The 22,201-nt window shown below is 40.2% G+C and overlaps 1 protein-coding gene across 1 annotated transcript in view; it reads left to right on the top strand.

The window, feature by feature from the left end:
• LOC122561235 (rab11 family-interacting protein 2) overlaps nucleotides 1-22,201 on the top strand; it is a 97,197-nt gene that overhangs the window by 50,900 nt on the left and 24,096 nt on the right. Inside the window, exons 2-3 of the mRNA XM_043712845.1 lie at nucleotides 4,167-4,603; nucleotides 9,733-10,225. Coding sequence (XP_043568780.1) covers nucleotides 4,167-4,603; nucleotides 9,733-10,225 — 930 coding nt within the window. The remainder of the gene's footprint in view (nucleotides 1-4,166; nucleotides 4,604-9,732; nucleotides 10,226-22,201) is intronic.

The raw sequence follows: 22,201 nt of genomic DNA, 5'->3' as shown, positions 1-22,201 counted from the left end.
AGTACCAGGGATCCAGGTTTGATTCTAGCCTCGACAACTGTGTGTGGAGTTTACACATTCTCCCAGTGTCTGCGAGAGTTTCCTCCGGGTGCTCTGGTTTCCTCCCTATGTCCGAAAATGTGCAGGTTAGGTGGATTGGCCATGCTAAGTTGCCCATCAGCAGGATAAGGGTGTTCGCCATGGGAAATGCAGGGTTACAGGGATAAGTGGGGGGTAGGTCTGGGTGGGATGCTCGTCAGAGGGTTGGTGTGGATTCGATGGGCCGAATGGTCAGCCTCCATGCTGTAAGGATTCTATAATTCATGTCTTCATTTTTTTTATAGATTGGAATGTTAACCTTGTTGCTGTCACATGGCCCTATTTGAAAAAGAGTAATCCCAATGATATGGCTAATATTAACTCTCATCCAACATTGCGTGGCACAGTGGTTAGCACTGCTGCCTTACAGCGCCAGAGACCCAGGTTCAATTCCCGCCTCAGGCAACTGTCTATGTAGAATTTGCACATTCTCCCTGTGTCTGTGCGGGTTTCCTCCCACAGTCCAAAAATGTGATTGGCCATGCTAAATTGCCCGTAGTGTTCAGTGTAGGGGAATGGGTCTAGATGGGTTGCTGTTCGGAGGGTCAGTGTGGACTTGTTGGGCCGAAGGGCCTGTTTCCATACTGTAAGTAATCTAATTATTTTGATATTTTATTTCGGAAATTGAAGGCAAGTAATGATTTTTTTTTCTCTAAATTTATAGCTGGTTGTGTGAGACCTTGAGTGCAAATAGACTGGTGTCTTTCCTTACTTTACAAAATAGGTTTTTATTGTCTGTGGAGTGGCTTTGGGCATCTTACAATCCAAGAAAGACACTATGGTTGGAATCTTTATGGAGCCCTAAACAAGGTGGACTATGGCAAGAAATCTGAGAGAAACACATACAAAGTTGGATGAGGCCTTCCTCCCACAATGTTGAAAGGGTTCTGGGTGCGACATAAAATTTTTCCTAGGGAGCACTGAGATGTTTATTCAGGGTAATTATTGCTTGTTATCACTTTCATTAACACAGAATCTTGCCTCATTAAAATGCAGCTCCTGTTCACCACCTGTCACATACAAACTAGAAGCCTGACATTCCTAACATGAATGTCATTGATGGTGCCGAGTAATTCCAGCTAACTGCTTGGTTCTCCAGACCTCCATCTGGAATATCCAGCAGCGACTTCCCAGGGCACAGTTTATGGCCTCAGCCACATTCTCCCCATAGTCATAAACCTAGGCATCTGACACGTACCAACCTCTTCATACTAACATGGAACATCCCCAATACACTTATAGTTCTTGTCTGCACTATAATACTGCACTTCTGAGTGCACTGCAATACTGGTGCAAGGATACTTTGTCCACTGGGGCAGGCACCTGACTCCAGGATTGGATCAAGCTGCATATCAGAACTGCTTGCTTGCTCTCCCAGTGCTCACTTATCCAGCATCTACTTGGATGCTTATGGCATCCCAGCTTTAGTCTGTCTTGCTCTGCCTTGCCTTTAGATTGCAGAAACAGTCATGCAACTTGTCGTGATCGTTGGCAGTCACTGAGTCAAGGGGTTGAACCTTACTACACATCACCATGTTATATCGTTGTTATCCCTGCACCAGCAGCTGACAAGTCACCTACACTGCATGTGCTTCAAACAAATGGCCATCTCCAAATTGAAGGGAAGTCAGGTGAAGGAAGACCCCCTTCAGTCAGGAGACTCTGTTATTCTAAGACAGCATCGGATGTCAGACTAGAGGCTTGGGCCCATTCAGGCAGTCGTGAGGCAGACAGAGTAAGGATCCTGTTCTCGTGGTTGAGAAGTTGAATGTCTGCAATCCAGCATCTACCGTGGCTCTTCCTGCCCAATTCTGTTTCCTGCTGCACTGAGAGAAAGGGGAGGGATTGAGTACAGTGGAACTAGGTGGTATAGCTGTTAATGCCGGTGTAGGTGGGAAGGGTTGTGAGGTGTCCCTAGTGACTTAGTAGGAGACAGAGTCCATGCAGTATTAATGGGACATTGAGTGGGTGAGAGCAAGTCTGGGACAACGTTGTATGCAGCAGTGAAAATGGTCAAACATGGGCCTTGGTGGAAGGTGTGTGCAATAGCAGAGAGAGCGCAACTGAGAGGTGCTGGAGAGAGAATCTGACAGCAGCATTGGATATTGACTGCCTTCCTACACTGCTGGGTATTCCTGGAGACAACCGAGATCACATTGATCCAGTGGTAACCTAAGGCCAAGCTGACAGGACCTGGTGTTGTGCCCTTCAGTGCTGAAACTGGGAATTACAATGCCCCTCTCCATCCCCTTACACTAGTACCTCCAGGTCTCTGTCTGCAAGTCACCTCTTTTCTCGATGGACAACAGCCTTTTAAAGAGAGCACCAGAGATGGTGGCTTATTCTGAGATAATGCTGATCTCGTTAATGTTGGTGTTGTCTAGTATACATCCTGTGCAGTGTAACCTTTTTGCCCTACTCTGTCCAAGTTTTTTTTTTACTCTCCTTTTGTACCTGTGACAATAAATAAATCAAATCAAATCCTAGGCTTCTGGCTGCAGTGAACAGTAGAATCCAGCTAACATCAGACAAGAAGGATGACATAAGGCAACAGTAGACAGGTCATGAGGCAAGTTTGACGTGATAGCACAAGAAAACTCGCTAGATCTCATGGAGAAAAAAAATCTATGAAACCTGATAAAAATGCCGAAATGTGGGAAAGTTCAGCTAACGATTTAAAATGACAATGTTCCATTTCAGGTTAAAAACAAGGACTGCAGATGCTGGAAACCAGAGTCTAGATTAGTGGTGCTGGAAAAGTACAGCAAGTCAGGCAGCATCCGAGGAACAGAAAAATCGACGTTTCGGGCAAAAGCCCCTCATCAGGAATATTTCAGTCCTATTCATTCCCTTGCTAAGTTAAGAAGTACTGCTAACCGTGATAGGCAAACGTTTTAATTGAGAAAAGCTGAATTTTCCTTGCAGCTCACCAGTAGCCTTATTTCATAATTTACCTGAAATAATTACTACATTTGAAAATAAAAGTTTATATACCTTTTATATTGCTAGCCATTGTCTATTTAGCTTTGGTCATTTCATATGAAAAGTGGCAATAACTCTGTGTAATTAGTTTACAAGAATTTGGCTTGTGACGCATCATTTTGAGCTTGTCCGTTAAAAATGGAAACCATAATGGCCAACAGCTGTGCGTAGAGTTAAATGAGAGTCTTGGTGTTTCACTTGTTCATATTTGTACTTGTGCTGTAGAGTCAAGGAATATTATTGTAAAAAGTTGAAGCAAGTTGATATTGGGTATGCATGTATGTTAAGTTAACAGAAGCCCTTTTTTTTTAGAAAAGTCAAAACATAATTGACATGTCAGATATTATGGGTACTATAATGAGTTGAGTAAGGTATGTAGATCCAACAAATGTTTTTAATTTTTAGACATTTTCAATTGTGTGCCTCTCTTAATTAAAAGTTCATGTTATTAATCCATAGAGATGAGACCTTGTCAACTTCCCTTCTAAATGAACTTCAATTTTGCAGACATGGTACAAATAAGCATATAGTGCACAAGCCTATAATGTCGTGGTTAATGTTTGAGCTGCAGGCATATAATTGATAACAAAAAAGACAAGGTTATATGTTAAAACTGCATTAAAAATGTAAGATGTAAATCCTTCAACCAACCAGGTTTTTAGTAAAAAGTTTCTTATGCATAATCTATTATACAAAGACCTGTGTACATCACAAGATGTACCCAACTTTATATTGATACCTAAATATTTTTCATGTTCTCATTTACTGAAATATCTTTCTACATAGGTATTCAATCTAAAACTCCGACACCTTTATTTGAAAGTAGAACCTCTTATTTAATGTGCTATAGAGTCGCAACAACATTCTTTAACAATTGTGGGCTAAACCTACCTTTATTAATGCTAACTGATTTGGTACAACTTGTATATGTGCCCATAGGCATTTGTAAGGAAAACAAAGAAAAGGTTATGTTTCTCCTTTTCAAAAATTATTTAAAAACTAGAAATGCTTTTATTTTAGACTACTGTGTTGAGTTAAACTTTGCCTGAATATTTGCATTTGTATCAGTTCCTAATGCATAATAACAAGTCCCACATTGTGTTTAGGTGGTTCAAGTTGGAATCTAAACCAGGAAAGAAGTCAAAAGAAAGAGGTGCAATTCAGGTTTCCATCCAGTTCATGCGAAACAATATGACTGCAAGTATGTTCGACCTTTCCATGAAGGATAAAACAAGGTCCCCTTTTGCCAAACTGAAAGACAAAATGAAGGGAAGAAAAAATGATGCCACTTTTTGTGATCATTCATCTGCAATAATTCCAAGTACATCTGCTAACCCTGATCAAGAAGCCTTGGAGACAGATTTACAGCTGAAATCAAAGCCAAAAAGAGCCTTTCTGTTGGGACCACAAAGGTTATCATCTGCACAGTCAATGTCAGATTTACCTGGTCCCCGTCCATCACTGGGAAAAATCAAATCCAATACCATAGGCCATGTAGTCTACAAACCTCCCATGGATTCTGTTCACTCCAGTGAAGAAAAGGGTGAGTCCATTCAAAGACAGAATTATACTGATTTTGCTTAAAGTACACATTTTGATTTACTTTGATTTAAAAAGGCTAAAATGAGCTTGTTTCATAAAAAGCCTTTTTTCAGATTTGGCATTTATGAACTTTTTAGTCTATTCTGTATTCTGCTGAGGAAACGTTAGTATCAAGTCAAAAAAAACCACAAAAGCAAAGTAAATGGAATAACACAATGGCAACACAGGAACACCATGAGCTGGTGTACGTGGTAAACAGTTTATTTATAGTTTTTGAGTGAAAAATTTAAATTATTTTGACTGTAAACTCCTGTCTCTTTTCTGGTCATTGTACTTCATGAAACTAAATGATGAAGCAAGTACATTGAATCTACTATTTGTTTTGAATGCTTTAGTTGCATTTTGGAGTACCAAAACAATATCAGTTCCTGCTGAATAAGGTTAAAAACTGGACTGAGATTAGAGCCAGTGTGATCAGAGAAAAGAAGCACAATGACCCAAGAAATGAAAGATTAGGAAGACTGGTAATAGTAGTACATTTTATGAAATCTTATAAAATATATGATAGTGATGATCTCAGTGATGCAGGCTTGAGAGCCATATGTTTATGGCTTTTCATATGTTTAAACTTTAAAAGCATAGAAATTTAAGCATCTGAAACACATCGATCAATGATGAAGTGAGATAGGACTGGGATTAGGGAAATAGTGAGTTGGAAGTAATAGTGCTGGTAAAGATTATAGATTGAGAGAACTGGGATCATAGTAGGATTAAAAATCTGACATGAGCGTGTTAACAAGTTTTGAGGAGATTTGTAGCTCAGGTTGAGGTTCTGGATGTAGGTTTGCTCGCTAAGCTAGATGGTTCATTTCTAGACGTTCTATACTAGGTAATATCTTCAGTGAGCCTCCGGCTTTGGAGGCTCACTGAAGATGTTACCTAGTATGGAGACGAAACGTCTGAAAATGAACCAGCTCAGCGAGCAAACCTACATCCATGTGTTAATTTGGGACAGGGAGCCACTAGAGGTCATCAAGGATTGCTGTGATAGGAGGATTTGATTTGTGATAGAATATGTGGATGAGCATTTGAATTTGCCAAAGTTCACTGGGCAATCATGGCATTAAATTTGCCTTTTGATGATAGGGTCATAAGAATATTTGTTTAAAATTCTGGTAGCCTACTTACAGGGAGGATATTATTAAGTTGGAGAGGATTCAAGAGATTTACCAGGATAAAAGGCTAGAGGTATAAAGAAAGGCTAGGACTTTTTTCATTGGTGTGCAAGAGGTTGAGAGGCGACCTTCTAGAGGTTTATAAACTGAGGGGTATACATAAGGTTAATGGTAGTTGTTTTAATAGGGGATTTCAATACTAGGGGACAAATTTTTAAGGGGAGAGAAGAGAGATTTAAAAAAAGACGATGGGCAAATTTTTTACACAGGGTGGTTCATATGTGGAATGAACTTCCTGAGGAAGTGGTGGATGTGGTACAATTACAACATTTAAAAGACATTTAGGTAAGTACATGATGAGGAAAGTTTGGAGGGATATGAGCCAGGAGCAGGCAGGTGGGGCTAGTTTAGTTTGGGATTACGTTTGGCATGGACCTTTTGGATCGAAGGGTCAATTTCTGTGCTGTAATCTAAAGTAGTGAAGGTAGGTAAAATAATGGAGGTATAAACAGATGGCCTTCCTGATTGAGCAGGATTGCTAACTTTATGTCCTCTCAAGAATGCACATGGTATGCTGAGATTGTGGTGATGGAGTTAGTTCTGTTCTGAGACTGCAGCTTTGTACATCTGATTGTTTAGCTGGAGGAAATTGCAACACATTTAAAACAAAATTTGGAACAAGTGGCCTGACAGTATACAAATAGTCATATTCAGAAACTAGAACTGGGTGACATAAGTGCAAATGCTGTCAAATGGGTCTAGAGGTCAGAGGGGTGGGTTTCATGTTCAACAGGAAAAAAGGCCAACATGTTCATTTTTCTGAGCCTTCTGCAGCATAGTCTAGCCTAGGATGTTATGTAATAATTAAAGACGTTTTATAATGTACTTGTAATCCAGCATTATAAATCTTGAATACTTTGAAGCTTCTTGTCTGAAGTATTCCTTGAAGCGATCTCCCTAAGGATGATTGTAGGTAGTATTTAAAGAAATAGCCAAGTTACAGTGTAAATGTATTGCAATATTACCGGGGAAAATTGATTAAAGGGAGAATAAAAGGGATTTATAAAACAGACAGGCTTTTTTTCCTCCTTCTATGTAGGATTATGATGGGATGAATAGTGATAGATGTTCCTATTGGTCAGCAATGTTGTAATGAAGGGTTTATTGTTTCCTTCAGATGGTAGTTAGAATATGAGTAATCAGCCACAAACTCTTGAAGTAGATTCCAAGAGTGATTTTCAAAAAGCAATTTGATAGTTGCTTGAACCAGGGTATATCCTATTAAATGGTATGGATTATATGGGAATTAAATTTGGATGACTTTTAAAGGAGAAGCACTAGTATGTTTCTGTGCTGTAACCAGTCCTTTGAGTATCTCCAATAACTAGAATGTTTGCTGTTAAGCGAAATTCAGCATTCTTCCTCTTAGTCTGGCTAATTTCCTAGCAAGTAAGGAAAGAAAATTGCAATTTCATCCAGCAAATAAAAGTTTTTTGAGGTTTTCAACAACTTTGCCCAGACCCTCTGGGAAGATAAATAGGGCAGCAACATAATCCCATCGTACAGCTCTAGTCTGTGTGAAAGTTTCCACTTGGCTGACTCAACGGAATTGCCCTGGAGGTTGAAACTTCCATTATATGGTGTCTAATAGCCTCCAAAATAGTTCACAACAAAGGTAGTCAGAGATTTCTAAGGATACCTACTTTTTTGGTTTAATAATCACCCAGGAAAAGTTAAACAAATGTAAAAGCTACACCAGCTCCTAGGTAGCTGTTAAACTGAAGTCCACCACTACCGTGACCCCATTATCCCAAGACTCCCAGACACCACCAAAACTTAACAAAATCTTGACCCAACCCCCTGCCACTCTCTCTTGACTTATCTGACTGACCCCACCCCAAAAGCCCTGACCATCTCTTCTTGCACCCCTCCCCAGAATCAGACTTAACTGGGTCAGAGAGCTCATGCGTATTTTGTTAAAAGATGTTGGCGCAAAGAAGAACATATGCAGCAAAGTTTTGATGAGACACAAGTTTATAGAGAGTGAAAGATGAGAGGTTAGCTACAAGTATTTTTGAATCATCAAGTCTAGAGATATCAAAAGCATGCAGCAATGTTTCAGCAACTGACAAGCTATGGCATCTTGCACCTTAAATCCTGAATGTTCTGACATAAAGATTATCACCATAGAACAAAAATAACTTAAAAGGAGATATTTTATAGTGTTTAATATCATAGATGTATTTGATAGGTGGAGAACCTGCTTCCATTGGCTGAATGATTGATTGATAACTACTTTAAACATGATTGTGCAAGGTCATTGTCATCATATTGTTTTTGGTTCTTTTGCCAATGAGAAGTTAGGCTGAAAATGTACTCCTTAATAGGTTGGTTGTTGCAGATTCAGTAGTAGGCTTCAAAAAAAGAATTGGATAAATCCTTGAAGAGAAACAAAATTTGGAATACAGAGACAAATGAACAAGTGAATTCACTAGACTGCATTATGAAAGAGCCAGCACAAATTTGATGGCCACCTTTTTGCTGTAATATTCCATGGTTGAGCTTGTTTGGTTTGACTTCTGGAAAGGGGAAAAAGATTTAAAGCAAGCTCGTGTAATGTGGTTTGCAGTTATACAGATTTACATCTTGTGTTTTCCCATTATTTTCAGTGTCTTCCACAGAAAACCTACAGTAGAACATTTAAACACTGGGACTTATTTTTTCCTGTTCATCTGAATACAGTGTTAAAAAAGCAATGCAGTGCTGTCATATGTTTTGGGTTTACCATTACATTTCATAATGAATTAGGGAATTGATGTATTAAGTATGCCAAACAAACTATAATATTATTAGCTCCATATTTGAAACTTTTGAAAGCTAATGTTCTGATCTGACACTCCTCAAATAAGTAAGATTTGTTCAGTACTTTTAAAAAGATAGTTCATAATGCCAGCAGTAGTTCATTTTGGTAGCACATTATCTCTGATTCACAAGGCCTGGGTTGAAGTCCCACTCCATTGCTTAAGTGCAAAAATTAAGGCTGAAACATCAGAGCAGAACTGAGGGGATATTATGTAGTCGGAGATGCTGCTTTTAGATGGGACATGATCCTCATCTGTTTGAATGATTGTAGAGAAGGCAGCTTATCACTACCTTCTCAAGGATAGCTACGGATGGACAATAAATGCTGGCCAGCCAGCAATGCCGACCTCCCACAAAATAAATTTTTTAAAAAAGCATTACAGAAACAGATTACCCAGTAATTGCCACATTGCTGTTTGTGAGATTTTCCTATATTGCCACTTCAAAGATAGAAAATAGGAGCAGGAGTAGGCCATTTGGCCCTTTTTTGAGCCTCATCCAATGTGCTCATAGCTGATCATCAAACTCTTTAACCTGTTGTTACATTTTCCCCCATACCCTTAATCCCTTTAAACCCTACAAACTAATTCCTTCTTGAAAATATTAAATGTTTTTGCCTTAACTGCCTCTCAGACTCACTGTGCTCTGAGTGAAGAAATTTCTCTTCATCTCAGCCCTACCCCCATTCTTAGACTGTGACCTCTGACCTCTAGTTCTGGAATCCGTCATCAGGAACAGCCTTCTCTGCATATACAATGGCTAGTCTTGTTAGAGGTACGTCTAAAGTAGTTAATTACTTGAAGTGAACATTTGAAAACTCCCCGGTCATAGAAGTGCTACATAAATGCCAGTTCCCTTATTTTAATACAAGTATTTGTTGAAAAGGTGAAATTTGGAACTATTAAAAATTATTGTATTAATTTTATATTTTATAAAGTTCTGGGGAAGTTTAGTTAATGTAATGTAATATATATATTTGAAAATTCCACTTTTGGAAGGTGTTTTCAAGCTACTTCAATTGTTTGTGTTTTGCTGATTTAAACCAAATTTAAATTAAAGCTTTTTCTTTTCTCCCAATTTAAAATCCTTGCAGATCGTGACTCCCTGGCCAAATCACCTCACCGAAGATCACAAAGCATGGATACCTCCAAGGTGGACCAATTTGACCTAATTTCTGTCACAAAGAATGGAACTGATCCAGCAAAGCCACCAGCTGATCCATTTTCAAAGCAAGACTTGTATATACCACAAAAAGCTGCCACACTTCCAAGAAGCAGAAATCCTTTTGACAACTGCAGCAGCTCCTGGAAGGTCACAGACACAAGTTTTGAAACCACTACAAATTACAAACATCCAGAAATTAAACGAGAAACCAAGAGAGACAAAGAGAAGGATAAAATTAGCCTCTTTGCACGTGTGACTGGCAAGAAAGATGTCAAAAAGTCTGAAAAGGCTAGCAACGTGAAGTCAGATGGTACTAGTGATGCAAATCCACTAAACCCATTTTCAGGAAACTTTCACAGCAGTTGTGAATTTGACTCCAAAAATCCATTTGCCACAAAATACAACACAATTGATATGTCCAGGTGAGTTTTGTTTTAAATTGTCCTTGGATGTGCAGCTTCAGTACATTACAGTAAAACTCACTAATAAGGACCATCTAGCATAGGACTACCTTCTTATATTTGAACATGCATTGTATCATTAAATGTAACTACCATTTCAATAATGCTATAAAGTATGACTGTTACATGTTTTCATTTATATAGGTGTTATATTAGATGTTTTTATAAATATCTTTTGACTACTTTTAATACTGATTATGTCAGGGTATATCATGTTTGCATAATTTTGAAGTGAATGGTCAGAGGTCCAGCTGAAAGGCTTTGCGTTCCTTTTTTGAAGGTGGATTGTTAGCTTTGAATTATGTAGGCTCTTCCAAATTGGTTCTAAGTTTAAATTTGCATTAATTTTTTTTGTAGATTTATGAATGACCATGATGTTGGTATCTTCTCTACCTATTGTGACATCATGTACCCATCATCTAATTAGAAGGTCATATACACAACCTTAATTGTTTTGGGGAAATTGGCTCCTAAAAATTGGATTAATGAATATTCACAATTTTTAATAAATAGCTATGAACTACAAATTGCAGAGTTAATATTGGTACATTTAAGTCAAATTTTAGATCATAGTCCATTTTACTTGCACATTGTAGATTTATTGCAAAACCATATCTCAGGGTATTCCTGGAAGCTTTTTGGTTAATTTTAATGGCATTTAAAGTCTAATTTGAGAAACAAGTCCAAAGCGCTTAACCATCAACCACAATTCAAGGTGTCTCCAAATTTCAAAGTAATTAAGTGACACTTAAATTCAATTTCAATAGAATTTTGATGGTGTAAAGTACTAAGAAGAACAGGCATTGTCACATCAGGCGTACAGGTTCAAAATTAGGAAGTCAAGTAAGAAAAGATATCTGTAACAATGTTTATACTTGATGGGCAAAAGACTTATATAGGTAGAATAGGATTATCCGAGAAGATCACGGAAGTGGATTCTAGAGTCTACTAGATTCTGGTGGTGTGTGTGCATATAGTCAAATTGACACGTTATTGCAGTGTTTCAACATGCTTATGGATATCTAATTCTGGTCTAACAATATTTTTAAAATTAATGTGTGAAATGTAATCTTTGTTGTTTTATCTCCCAGTATACTGGGCTCAAAAGCCATATTGCATTTTAAAAAATGATTTTAATTTCCAACATTCTCAATAAATATGTTCAATTGAAATTATTGGAAGTATGCAGAGGAAAGACTGTCACAATGAGTAGTTGGAAGATTCTAAAATATTTCACTGTATGGAATATTGTACAAGTACTGAGGCAATTTACCTGCTGTTTGAGCTGTAAACCAACTTGACAGGCAAATTTGAAGCTATGAATAAATACGTCAAGCAAACTCTGACAATAGAAGAAAATGTAAAGAGATTTTAGGTGTAGAATATCACTAGTAACTTCCTTCCAATTTGATGAAAACTCTGAGCTTTATTTCAGCTTCTAACCAGGTCAGCAACTTCACAGAATCCCTACAGTGTGGAAGCAGGCCATTTGGCCCATTGAATCCACACCGACCCTCCAAAGAGCATCCCACCCCACCCTGTCCCTGTAACGCTGCATTTCCCAGAGCAAATCCACCTCGCCCACACATCCCTCATACTACTGGCAATTTAGCTTGGCCAATCCACCTAACCTGTATACATAGTCATGGAGTCATACAGCATGGAAACAGACTCTTCGGTCCAACCAGTCCATGCCAGATATAATCCCAAATTGAACTAGTCCGACCCACCTGCTCCTGGCCCACGTCCCTCCAAACCTTTCCTATTCCTGTATCTATCCAAATGTATTTTAAACCCACATCCACTACCTTTTATAGGAGGTTCATTCCATATGGGAAACACCTTCTGTGTACAAAATTTGACTCTTGTGTCTTTTTTAAATCTCTTTCCTCTCCCCCTAAAAATATGCCCCCTAGTATGAAATCCTTCATCCTAGGGAAGAGGCAACCATTAACTCTATCTATACCCCTCACTATTTTATAAACTTCTAAGCACCTGGAGGAAACCCACACAAACACAGGGAGAATGTGCAAACTCCACACAGACAATTGCCCGAGGGTGGAATTGAACGCAGGTCCCTGGTGCTGTGAGGTAGCAGTGGTAACTACTAGCCACCATGCCATCACTTGCCTCTGTTCCATCAGCTTTAATAGATTTCCCAGTAAGAAAAGACTGGGTTTCAGATTTTAAATCACCCCATTTAATGATATTACAACAGTTGGGAATTGCACCCAGGTCTCCTCGCTTTGAGACAGGGGTGCTACCACTACACCACAAGAACCCTATAAACCCAGTCGTCATAAAAACTATCTGATGTATTGCACCTGATGAACAAGAGAAAATCATTTAGAATACATACAAATCAGCTTGAACTACCAGCAGTATAATTTCACCTTTGTTGGATTTTTAAGGCTGTTATTGATTTAGGTTGCCATATATTTATTTTATAGCAGCCAGAATGTTTAGAGGGTAGATAGAAGGCAGATTTTAACTGATCAACAGTAAGTGGGACAATTATTTTGACGGGATCTTGATGTACATTGTTCTGTTTGGATTACTTGTTAACTTCAACTGGTTTACAAATGCTACGCCAAATCTTGGCAGTATATTACATACTAAGAGATGTTCAGCTATAGCATTATGCCAAATCTCCATCACAAGGTGTACTATTATTTAATATCCAAAGCATTAATAAGGCTACTTTCTGATAATTTTCTGTTGTGAAGAAATTCTAAACTACTGTTTTTTTTTATTTTCTCATGCCTCCAAAGTTTGTAGTTCTGAAGCCTCTGTATTCCATGTTCTTAAACTGTCCAAATGATTGATTTTCTGCAAATATGTATAAGTACACAAGTTTTTCCTTTCCCATAAGTACACTTATGGGAAAGGAAAAACTTCTAAACCGTCATTAAGTGACTAGTTGACCCTACAAAATATTGATATCTGATAGATGGCAAACCTTCAGTGAGGTATGAAAACCATTCCATTAGGACTACATCTTGAGCTAATTTTGAGAAATATCACGATAGACTGCATTCGCAGTTGTGATATTTCACTAAACCTTTCTTCTGTTTCAATTTTACAATATAGTAGTTGTTAACACTGTTGTTTCACAACACCAGGGACCCGAGTTCAAAACCACCCTCTGGTTACTGTGCACACTCCACACAGACATTCTCCTGGTGTCTGCACATGGATTTCCTCCGGTTTCTCCAGTTACCTACCACAGTCCAAACATGTGCAGGCTAATTGGATTGGCCATGCTAAATTGCCCATAGTGTCCAAGGATGTGCAGATTGGGTGGACTAACCATGGGAAGGACAGGGTTACAGGGATAGGGTGCAAACAGGAACAGGCCCTTTTGGCCCACCAAGCCTGTTCCGATTTCCTAATCCTTATTTAGACCCGCTACCTATTGCCCATGCTTAGTTTCTGTCCCTCTGTTTGCCTTTCATTCATGCCTTAAATGTTGCTGACGTGCCTGCTTCCATCACCTCCACTGCCAGTGCATTCCAGGCACCACCCACCCTCTTTGTAAGAGATTTTCCCCCAAACTTTCCCCATCTCTCCTTGAACCTGTGCCCCCTTGTAGTTGACCTTCCCACCCCGGGAAAACAAAACCCTCTGACTATCCACCCTATCTATGCCTCTCTCATAATCTTGTAGACCACTAGCAGGTTGCTCCTCCGCCTCCATTTTTCCAGTGAAAACAATATTCTTTGACAGTCCTTGATACCTCCAATTCTGCCAGTTTTGATGTTATCCACACGCTTACTAATCAGGCTACCTACATTTTCCTCCAGATCATGTTCAAATAACAAAGGTCCCAGCACTGATCCCTGTGGAACGCCACTGGTTATTGTTCTCCATTCCAAAAAGCACCCTTCCACCACTACCACTGTCTTCTATGACCAAGTCAATTTTGTATCCATCTAGTCAGCTCACACCAGATCCCATTAGACTTTACTTTCTGTACCAGCCTGCCATTGGATACCTATCAAATACCTTATTAAAGTCCATATAGACAACATCCACTGCCCTTGTCATTTCGATCATTTTTGTCACCTTCTCAAAAAAAATGTAATCAAGTTGGGCGGCACGGTGGCACAGTGGTTAGCACTGCTGCCTCACAGCGCCTGAGACCCGGGTTCAATTCCCGCCTTAGGCGACTGACTGTGTGGAGTTTGCACGTTTCTCCCCCCCCCGCCTCCGTGTCTGCGTGGGTTTCCTCCGGGTGCTCCGGTTTCCTCCCACAGTCCAAAGATGTGCAAGTCAGGTGAATTGGCCATGCTAAATTGCCCGTAGTGTTAGGTAAGGGGTAAATGTAGGGGTATGGGTGGGTTGCGCTTCGGCAGGTCGGTGTGGACTTGTTGGGCCGAAGGGCCTGTTTCCATACTGAAATGTAATGTAATAATCAAAAAAGTTGGTGAGACATGACCTTCCCTGCATAAGCCCATGCTTCCTATCACTAACAAGTCCATTTGCTTTCAAATGTAAATAAATCCTGTCTCTCAATATTTTCTCCAGCAGTTTCCCTACCACAGATGTCAGGCTCACCAGCCTGTAATAACTTGGATTATTTCTGTTTCCCTTCTTAAACAAAGGAACAACATTGTTCATTCTTCAGTCATCTGGAACCTCGCCTGAGGCCAAAGAGGAGGCAAAGATATCTGTTATGTCCCCAGTTATTTCCTCCCTTGCCTTCTACAGTATCCTGGGATAGAACCCATCTGGCCTTGGGGACTTGTCTTAATGTATTTCAATACACCTAACACTTCCTCCTTCATTCCCCTCTCCTGTCTGAGAGCATTCACATACCTTTCCCTAACATCAACTCTCTTTGGTGAATACTGATGTAAAGTACTTAAGGATTTAACCTATTTCTCTGACTCCATACATAACCTCCCTGCTTTATCCTTGAGTAGGACTACTCTTTTCCTAGCTAACCTCTTGCTCCATAATATGTAAAAAAAATGTGTTGGAATTCTTCTTAACTCTGGCCAAGGACATTTTCATTGCCCCTTTTATCCCTCCTAAGCACCCATTTGAGCTCCTTCCTACTTTCTCTATATTCTTCAAAGATTTTTTGTTTTTAGTTGCTTAGCCCTTGGGTATGCTTCCTTTTATTTTTTTGACTAAGCTGATATTTCCACAGTGGTCACTGCTGCCTCGCAGCACCAGGGTCCCAGGTTCGATTCTAGCCTCGGGCGACTGTCTGTGTGGAGTTTGCACATTCTCCCTGTAGTCTGCGGGGTTTCCTCCGGGTGCTCTAGTTTCCTCCCACAGTCCAAAGATGTGCAGGGCAGGTGAATTGGCCATGCTAAATTGCCCATGGTGCTAGGTGCATTAGTCAGAGGGAAATGGGTCTGGGTGGGTTACTCTTCAGAGGGGCCAGTGTGAACTGGTTGGGCCGAAGGGCCTGCTCCCATAATGTAGGGAATCTAGTCTAATCTAATCTAGTTCCCTATTCCTGTCATTCGTGTCCTTCACTTTCACAGGAACGTGCCCGTCGTGCACTCTAATAATCTGGTCCTTAAAAGACACTTGCATGTCAGATGTGGATTTACTCTCAAACAGCCATTCCCCAATCCACATTCTCCAATTTTTGCCTAATTTGGTTATAGTTGGCCTTCCCAAATTTAACACTTTCATCCGAGGTCCACTTTTGTCTTTATCCATAAGCCTCTTTAAACTTATGGAATTATGGTCAGTATTCCCAAAATGCTCCCCCAGTGAAACTTTGACCACCGGGCTGGGCTCATTTCCCAATACCAGATCCCATTGGACTATCTACACACTGTTTCAAAATTCCCTCCTGGACCCACCTAACAATTTGCTCCCCATCCAAACCTATGGCACTAAGTGAGTCCTAGTCAATATGGTGAAGTTAAAATCACCCACCACAACAACCCTATTATTTTCACACCTTTCCAGAATCTAGCTACATATCTCTCCCTTTCTGTCCTGCTGGCAGCAGGGAGGTCTGTACTACAATACCAGCATTGTAATTGCACCTTTCTTATTCCTAAGCTCTACCCATAAGATCCATTAGATCTCTTGGGATGTTCTGCCTCAACACAGCTGTGAGATGCTCCCTAATGCAACTCCCCCATCAGTTTTGCTTCTCCTGTGTCTCATCTAAACAATTGATATCCCGGAACATTAAGCTGCCAATCCTGTCCCTCTTTCGATCATGTCTTTGTAATATCAACATTATAATTCTGTGTATTAACCAAGGCTCTAACTTCATCCATTTTACCTGTTGCATTGAAACAAATATAGTCCAAACTTCCAGTTCTGCTGAGCTCAGCCGTTGTCTGTGAATCACAAAAATACTAATATCCAAGTTCCATGGGCAATGTGGAAGGCATTTTTTTAATTCATTCGTGGGATGTGGGTGTCGCTGGCTGGCCAACATTTATTGCCTGCCCCTAGTTGCCCTTGAGAAGGTGATGGTGATCTGCCTCATGAACTGTTCCAGTCCACCTGCTGAGGGTTGACCCGTAATGCCGTTCAGGAGGGAATTCTAGCCTTTTGACCCAGCAATAGTTAAGGAATGACATATTTCCAAGTCAGGATGGTGAGTAGCTTCAAGGGGAACTTGAAGATGATGGTACTCCCATGTGTCAGCTGCTCTTGTCCTTCTGGATTGAAGTGTTTGTGATGTTGGAAATCCTATCTGAGGACCTTTGGTGAATTTCTGCAGTGCATCTTGTAGATAGGACACACTGCTGCTACTGATTGTCAATGGTGCAGGGAGTGGATGTTTGTGGATATGGTGCTAGTCAAGTGTTGCTTTGTTCTAGATGGTATCAAGCTTCTTGAGTGCCGTTGGAGCTGTACCATCCAGGTAAGTAGACAGTCATCCTTTATAGATGATGGACAGGCTTTGGATTGTCAGAACATGAGTTACTTGTTGCAGTATTCCAAACCTTTGACATATTCTTGTAGCCACAGTATTTATGTATCGGGTGCAGTTGAGTTTCTGGTCAATGGTAAGCCCAAGGATATTGACAATGTGGGATTCAGTGATGATATGACCATTGAATGTCTGAGTGGGGGGGTTAGATTGCTGCTTAATGGTGATGGTCATAGTTTGGCATTTGTATGGTGCAAAAGTTACTTGACAGTTGTCAGCCTAAGCCTGGGTATTGTCCAGATCATGTTGCATTTGAGCATGTACTGTTTTAGTATTCAAGAAAGCACAAATGGTACTGACATTGTCAAACATCCCCACTTCTGTCTTTATGATGGAGGAAGATTGTTAATGAAGCAGTTGAAGATAGTTGGTCCTAGGACACTACCCTGAGGAATGCCTGCAGAGATATCCTGGACCTGAAATGACTGACCTCAATAACCACAACTAGCTTCCTATATGGTCAGACAGCATCCAGGGAACAGGAGAATCGACGTTTCGGGCATAAGCCGATTCTCCTGTTCCCTGGATGCTGTCTGACCTGCTGCGCTTTTCCAGCAACACATTTCCAGCTCTGATCTCCAGCATCTGCAGACCTCACTTTCTCCTCATAGCTTCCTATATGTCTGGTATTAACTTCAACCGGCGAAAAGTTTGACCCCTGATTCCCATTGATTCCGGTTTTGCTGGGGCGCCATGATGACACACACTATCAAATGCAGCCTTGATGACTAGGGTTGTCATTCTCACCTCAGCTGTAGAATACAGCTCTCTTTTTGTCTATGTTTAAACCCAGGATGTAACGAAGTCAGGAACTGAGTGGCCCTTGTAGAACTCCAAACTGTGTCACTTAAGCCATTGCTGAGCAGATGCTGTTTGATTGCAGTGTTTATCACTTTACTGATGATTGAGAGTAGACTGATTGATTGGGTAGTAATTGGCTGGTTTGCATTTGATGTGTTTTTTTATATTCCAGATATACCTGGGCAATTTTCCACATTGTCTTGTGGATGCCAGTGTTATAACTGGCTGGGGGAGTGGCAAGTTTTGGAGCACAAGTCTTCAGTGCTATTGCCAGAATGTTGTCAGGGCCCATAACCTTTACAGTATCCAGTACCTCCAACCATTGCTTGATATCATGTGGAGTGAATCAAGTTGGTTGAAGACTCTTATTTATATAATGCTGGGACTACTGGAGGAGGCCGAAATGGATCATCCCACTTGGTACTTCTGGTTGAAGATTGCTGCATTGAGGATGGGGATATTTGATTAGATTAGATGGGGATATTTGATTAGATTAGATTCCCTACAATATGGAAACAGGCCCTTCAGCCCAACAAGTCCACACTGACCCTCTGAACAGTGACCCACCAGACCCATTCCCCATATTTACCCCTGACTAATGCATCTCACACTATGGGAAATTTAGCATGGCCAATTCACTTAACCTGCACATTTTTGGATTTATGGGCTTTCTCCTGCAGTGAGTTGTTTAATTGGCCATCACCATTCCTGACTGGATATGGCAGGAGCTTAGATCTGATCCATTAGATGTGAAATTGCTTAGTTCTGTTTATCACTTATTGTTTATGTTATTTAGCATGTGAGTAATCCTGTTTGGTAACTTGATTAGATTGACACCTCAATTTTAGATATGCTTAGTACTGCTCCTGGCATGCCTTCCTGCAATCTCCATTGAACCAGCGTTGAACCATGGTAGTGTTTGAGTGAGGGATATGCCGGGCCTTGAGGTTGCAAATTGTGCTGGACTGTAATTCTGTTCTGTAGATGGCCTCCAGCGACTCATGGATGTGCAGTCTTGAGTTGCTCCATCTGTCCTAATTTAGCATGGTGATGGTGTCACACAACACAATGGAAGTTCTTCTCAATGTGAAGGTGAGACTTCATCTGCACAAGGACTGTGCAGTGGTCACTGTTATTTATGCTGTAATGGATAGATGCATATGCAGCTGACAGATTGGTATGGCTAGGTCAAATGTTTTTTCCCTCTTGTTGGGTTTACACTTGAATGATTTAATTTTATGTTGTACACCAAATCCTCATTATCTGGAGGAGAGATATGCCTCCATTTCCCATGGATAACAAACAACATGGATACTACTCCATTGTAACTTGGTTATGTACTGCGAAAGGGCACAGAATCAAACCAGTTGAGTTAATGGAAAAAACAAAGATGGGACTTGAGCTGACCTTGTGAGTAAGTGGATCGCGGTAGTTGAAAACTAGGAGTAAGTATTATAAATTAATGAATTACTCAGTGTTGCTGTTTTTTGTGCATTATTAGCTGTTCTTAAATGTTGAGCAAACAGTTTAATATTTAAGGCCGTGATAGCTATTTCTAAAATCATCCTTTTAAATAGTAGCCAGAAGGTGCTTATTGAAAGTATAATGTTAAACATTTACAGAATGTACAAGTTGCTTATCAGGTTTATACAATACATCTGAAACCTTCAAGTATATACCAGGTTTAATATCTTGGCTATTTTATTTTGTATAGTTTTGCTAAATTATCACTATGTTGGCTTTTGTCTTGCACAAATATCATAGAAACTTAAAACCAGATTTACCTGGTTAAATTATGTTAGCTCTTGCTGCATCAACAAACCAGCACAGTTTTCGTCACTGCTAATTACAAAGTTATGATGAGATATGTGGCAAGAGAAATGTATTACTTTTAGATTATGTGGAATATTATTCAACTACAAAACATGGTAGTGTGATGACTTTTCTTCTGACAATCTATTAACCTTTGTTAATGTGAAATGTCTGAGACAAAATTACCAAAAAAAAGTCCAAATTATGTGAAAATTTCTCAATTTACAGCTTTTGACAAGTGGTAAAAGAAAGCTCACTATAATATGAATGTGTTATCAAAGGCTCTGTAGAGATACTGGACATATCATTAACAAGTTCCATTGAGATACCAGACAGGTAATTAACTATCTCCATAGAGAAATAGGACAGGTAATTAATGAGCTCTTAAGAGTTACTGGACAGTCGAGCAGGAAGAACGACAGTTTAACTGGACAAGTTATTACCAACTCCTTTTTATGGATCCTTAGGGATAACAAGCAGATTAATGAGCTCTTTAGGAATTCAGAAATACAAAGGTTTATTGAACACACCTATGATCGTCTGTGTGGAAAAGGCAAGACCTCAATAGGTTTGGTGGATAAGTACAATATGTAAGAATATAAAAAGGACCAGGCAATTTGGTCCTTCAAGCCCTCCATCATTCACTGAGATAATAACTGACCCTCTACTTCAACATTGTTTTCATATATTGTGTATTACTTCATATCTTAAGTATGCAGAAACTTGTTGGTTTATAGGGTAACATGAGCAATTAAGATATTGGTTTTACAGTTCTTTTGCCAGGACAAGGCATCTCTTCAAAATACAAGCTTTCCGTACGTTTTGTCTTCGAAATGTGAAGTAGCCAAGAGAAACAATGAAAACTGAAAAATATATTGTTTGTAGTACTTGTACTTGCAAAACGATACGGCTGTACTCTGCTGTTGAATTTCTAGAGCTATGTGTGTTTTATTTTCTTAGAAGCTAAACAAATGTACAAGTCGGTCATTTGACCTAAAACAAAACAGACCTGAAGATGCTGGAGATCTGAAACAAAACCAGAATTTGCTGGAGAAACTCAGCAGGTCTGGCAGCATCATGGGGAGGGAAGTGTTGCCATTTCTAGTCATCAGAACTAATAGCACTAGCCTGTTGCTTGTTGGTGGAGCCATGGTTGGGGGTAGATAGGTGGACAAGTCTGAAAACTGGTGCTCAGCCTCCCAGGCCATTGTTCACAACTGTCACCAACCTCATCTCATTTATGCCTGTCTCCTTGTGGAGTATCTGGAACGTTTATTGTTCCAATCCTATTCAGGCCACCACTCAAAACTCTTTCTCCAGTACATAGATGACATCGTTACTTCAAACTGGAAAAAGTTATGAATTTCACTTTCTTTTTCCACCCTGCCCTCACTTGATCCATCTTTGCCTTCTCCATTCCCTGCCTCAGTATCTTTGTTTCCATTTCTGGGAATAGGCTGGCTACTGATAGGCATTACAAACCCAACTCCCACAGTTCCCTGAAGTATACATCCTCATACCATGCTTACTGTAAGGAATCCATCCCATTCTCCCAATTTCTATATTTAAGTTGCATCTGTTCTAATGATGCCACCTTCTGCAGTTGAGCCCTAGAAATGTTCATCTTTTTCCTCAACTAAGGATTTCCCGCTACTGTGGTTGTACTTTTAATGGGATACTGCAACCAGACGCATTCCCTTCCCCTCCCTGGTCAGCACTGCACAGGGATCTTTCCCCCTGGGACACCCTCGTCCATTTGTCCTCCCAACACCACAGCACAGTACCCTCCTATGCAATCCTGGAAAATGTATTACCTTCCTGTTTATCTCCCCTCAGTATTCAAGGCTCAGACATGCCTTCCAGATGAATCTGGCCTAATGTATTCATTGCTCACAATGTGGTCTCTCTATACTGGGTGACCATTTTGCTGAACACCTGTGCTCTGTCCTTAAACAGTGGCCCCAAGCTTCCAGCTGCCTGTCTCTTCAAATCACCACCATGGTACCACACCAACATATCTGTCTCAGACCTATTAACAGTGAGACTTAGCACATACGTGAAGGACCTTGTAGCATTTATGACTCAGTAACTTTTACAGCCTGATATGTCCTTGTAATTTTTTTTTCCTGCCCACCGCACCACGACAGCCATGTCCTGTCTGGGAGTGGATTACTTTCAGCACATCCGACCCATTGAGTTCTACTCTTAGCTCTCTCTTTCACTTACTCAGCTTTTCCTCTGTCCTGGCTTACTACCAACAAGCCCCTTTTGTCTCTTGACCCTCTTTATCTGACGCTTTTCCCTCTTGCGCTTTCTCTCTCTCTCTCTCGTATCCACACTCATCCACACCATCCTGCACACTGATGCGCTCCTGACCCACCCACCCTTTCTCCCTCCCTTCCCCG

Source organism: Chiloscyllium plagiosum, chromosome 22, assembly GCF_004010195.1.
Source record: "Chiloscyllium plagiosum isolate BGI_BamShark_2017 chromosome 22, ASM401019v2, whole genome shotgun sequence".
In the NCBI taxonomy this organism is placed as follows: Eukaryota; Metazoa; Chordata; class Chondrichthyes; order Orectolobiformes; family Hemiscylliidae; genus Chiloscyllium; species Chiloscyllium plagiosum.
This window is presented reverse-complemented; position numbering and strand designations above follow the sequence as displayed.